A 1,941-nucleotide genomic window follows, 5' to 3' on the forward strand; every position below is an offset into this window, starting at 1 on the left:
AGTGTTAATAGAGTGGTCAGGGAAGGTCTCTAAAGAGGAAATATTTGAGTAGAATCCTAAATAAACTGAGGACACACTCATAGTTTAGGGCAAAGAACATTCCAGACAGAAGGAACATCAGAGGCAAAGCCCTGAAGTGGGAACAGACTTGTTACATTCCAGAAACAGCAAGAAGGGCAGCAAAGCTGTGGTAGAGGAGTGAGCTAAGAGGGGACAGCGCTAATCTTTGACAAATACAACTTCACATTAGTTGGCTTTCTAGTCCTTGGTTCGAATTTTATTCTGAGCATAAGAAAACATGAAGCAGTGAGACCTTTTAAGAGGGTATTTAGAAAGGCTGACTAGTTTGGGATATTAACAGTGCAGGTAGTAGAAATGAACAGGTTTAAGATATATTTTAAAGATAGACTTAAGGGACTTGCTGATAAAATATATGTGGAATATTTATTAACACAGTAAATGTTAATTTCCATTCTTGAGGTAATATGAATAACCATATTTAGTAAATGTGAAATCGTATTTGTCAAAGATTAACTTTGTCCTCTTCTTCAAGTTAATAATCCTGCAGAATCTTGGCTTCTTTGTATAATGGCTGATAAACTTGTTTTGTGAGAAGATTGACTTTGCATTATTTGAAGAATTTCTCCAAAGTGATTGTTAGAAAAAATTTTTTCATATGGAAAAACCAAATTTAATAATTTTTCAACTAAAAATTGTCCAGTTTAATATACATATTGTATAATATATATTACTGTTAGTTTCAGTAAAATAAAAATAATTCACGTGTGCTATCTGTATTACATTATTTACTTGAAATCTTTTCTGAATCAACTTGTCTTTCAAGTATTTCTTTATTCATGTATGTTTTGAAGTTTGGAATATTTCTTCTTTATTATTTTAATTATTTTCCAAAGGTCTCTTAATTTTACTCAGCCTAATTACAAATATCTGGTAATTTATATCTTTAATAAATTATTCATTTTACATGTATAATTTGTAATTATTTTTCTGTATTTTGTAGAATGTTGTTCCAGCTGAGGTGTCCCTTGTTTGTGTGGTGAAGCCAGATGAATTCTGGGATAAGAAAGTAACACATTTTTGTTTTTGGAAAGAAAAAGATAGACTTGGCTTTGAGGTAAATATACTCTATTAAACAAAAACAAGAGAAGTATGTTATATCTTTAAAAATAGCATTTTGCTGGTGTTTTATTTGTTCAACTTTGGATACTAAGCAGTGTTTAAGCAATGCTTAATTAGTGCCTAAGCAATGGTTAGTTTATAGTTGGCATTCAGATACTTAATGAGTTATGATTCCTTGTTAACGCCTTTGAATAAATAGAAACATTTTATTCAAAATATTCTATTGCATTACCAAGATGACATTTAACTAATACTAGGAAATCCTAGACATTTTGAAATTGAAGCCATATTTTATATGATATGTCATGATTATTTTTTAGAGTCTAGTTTAGTTTTGATACATGAACACCATTATCCATCTTTTCCTGTTGACATTATTCTCTCCCTCTGACACTTTTCTTATGTGAAAGTACATCTTACTGTGGATCAGAAAGAAGGCCTAAAATGGAATATAAATTTAAAGAATTCTGTCATATTTTTTCTTCCACAGTCAGTTAATACCAGCTTCCCAGTAGGAGAGTTGATAGATACTAAACTTTACCCTGGTTGAATGAAGCGTGGGAGCATTGTAGGATACAAAGTCCAACACCTACCCTGTAGAATATAGAGCCTTGGACTGCTTACAAGAGGCAGACAATTAAGACTCGTTTTGGACCTTTTTTCAGTAAAGTCAATGTCAGTGTAGTTTTGGTTAGGAGGAAAGGTCACCAAGACGTCTTAGCTAAAACAGTTTAAGAAAGCCTAGTTAATTCTTAAATGAAGTAGCTTGAAATGTCTTAAAAATGTGTGATTTTTTTTCCC

General features: G+C 31.5%; 1 protein-coding gene across 1 annotated transcript in view; it reads left to right on the plus strand.

Moving 5' to 3' along the window:
• The window catches only part of SESTD1 (SEC14 and spectrin domain containing 1), a 97,575-nt gene that overhangs the window by 37,385 nt on the left and 58,249 nt on the right, over window positions 1–1,941 (plus strand). The window contains exon 5 of the mRNA XM_011356720.2: window positions 1,022–1,135. Coding sequence (XP_011355022.1) covers window positions 1,022–1,135 — 114 coding nt within the window. The remainder of the gene's footprint in view (window positions 1–1,021; window positions 1,136–1,941) is intronic.

This window comes from Pteropus vampyrus, unplaced genomic scaffold (assembly GCF_000151845.1).
Source record: "Pteropus vampyrus isolate Shadow unplaced genomic scaffold, Pvam_2.0 Scaffold2, whole genome shotgun sequence".
Lineage (NCBI taxonomy): Eukaryota > Metazoa > Chordata > Mammalia > Chiroptera > Pteropodidae > Pteropus > Pteropus vampyrus.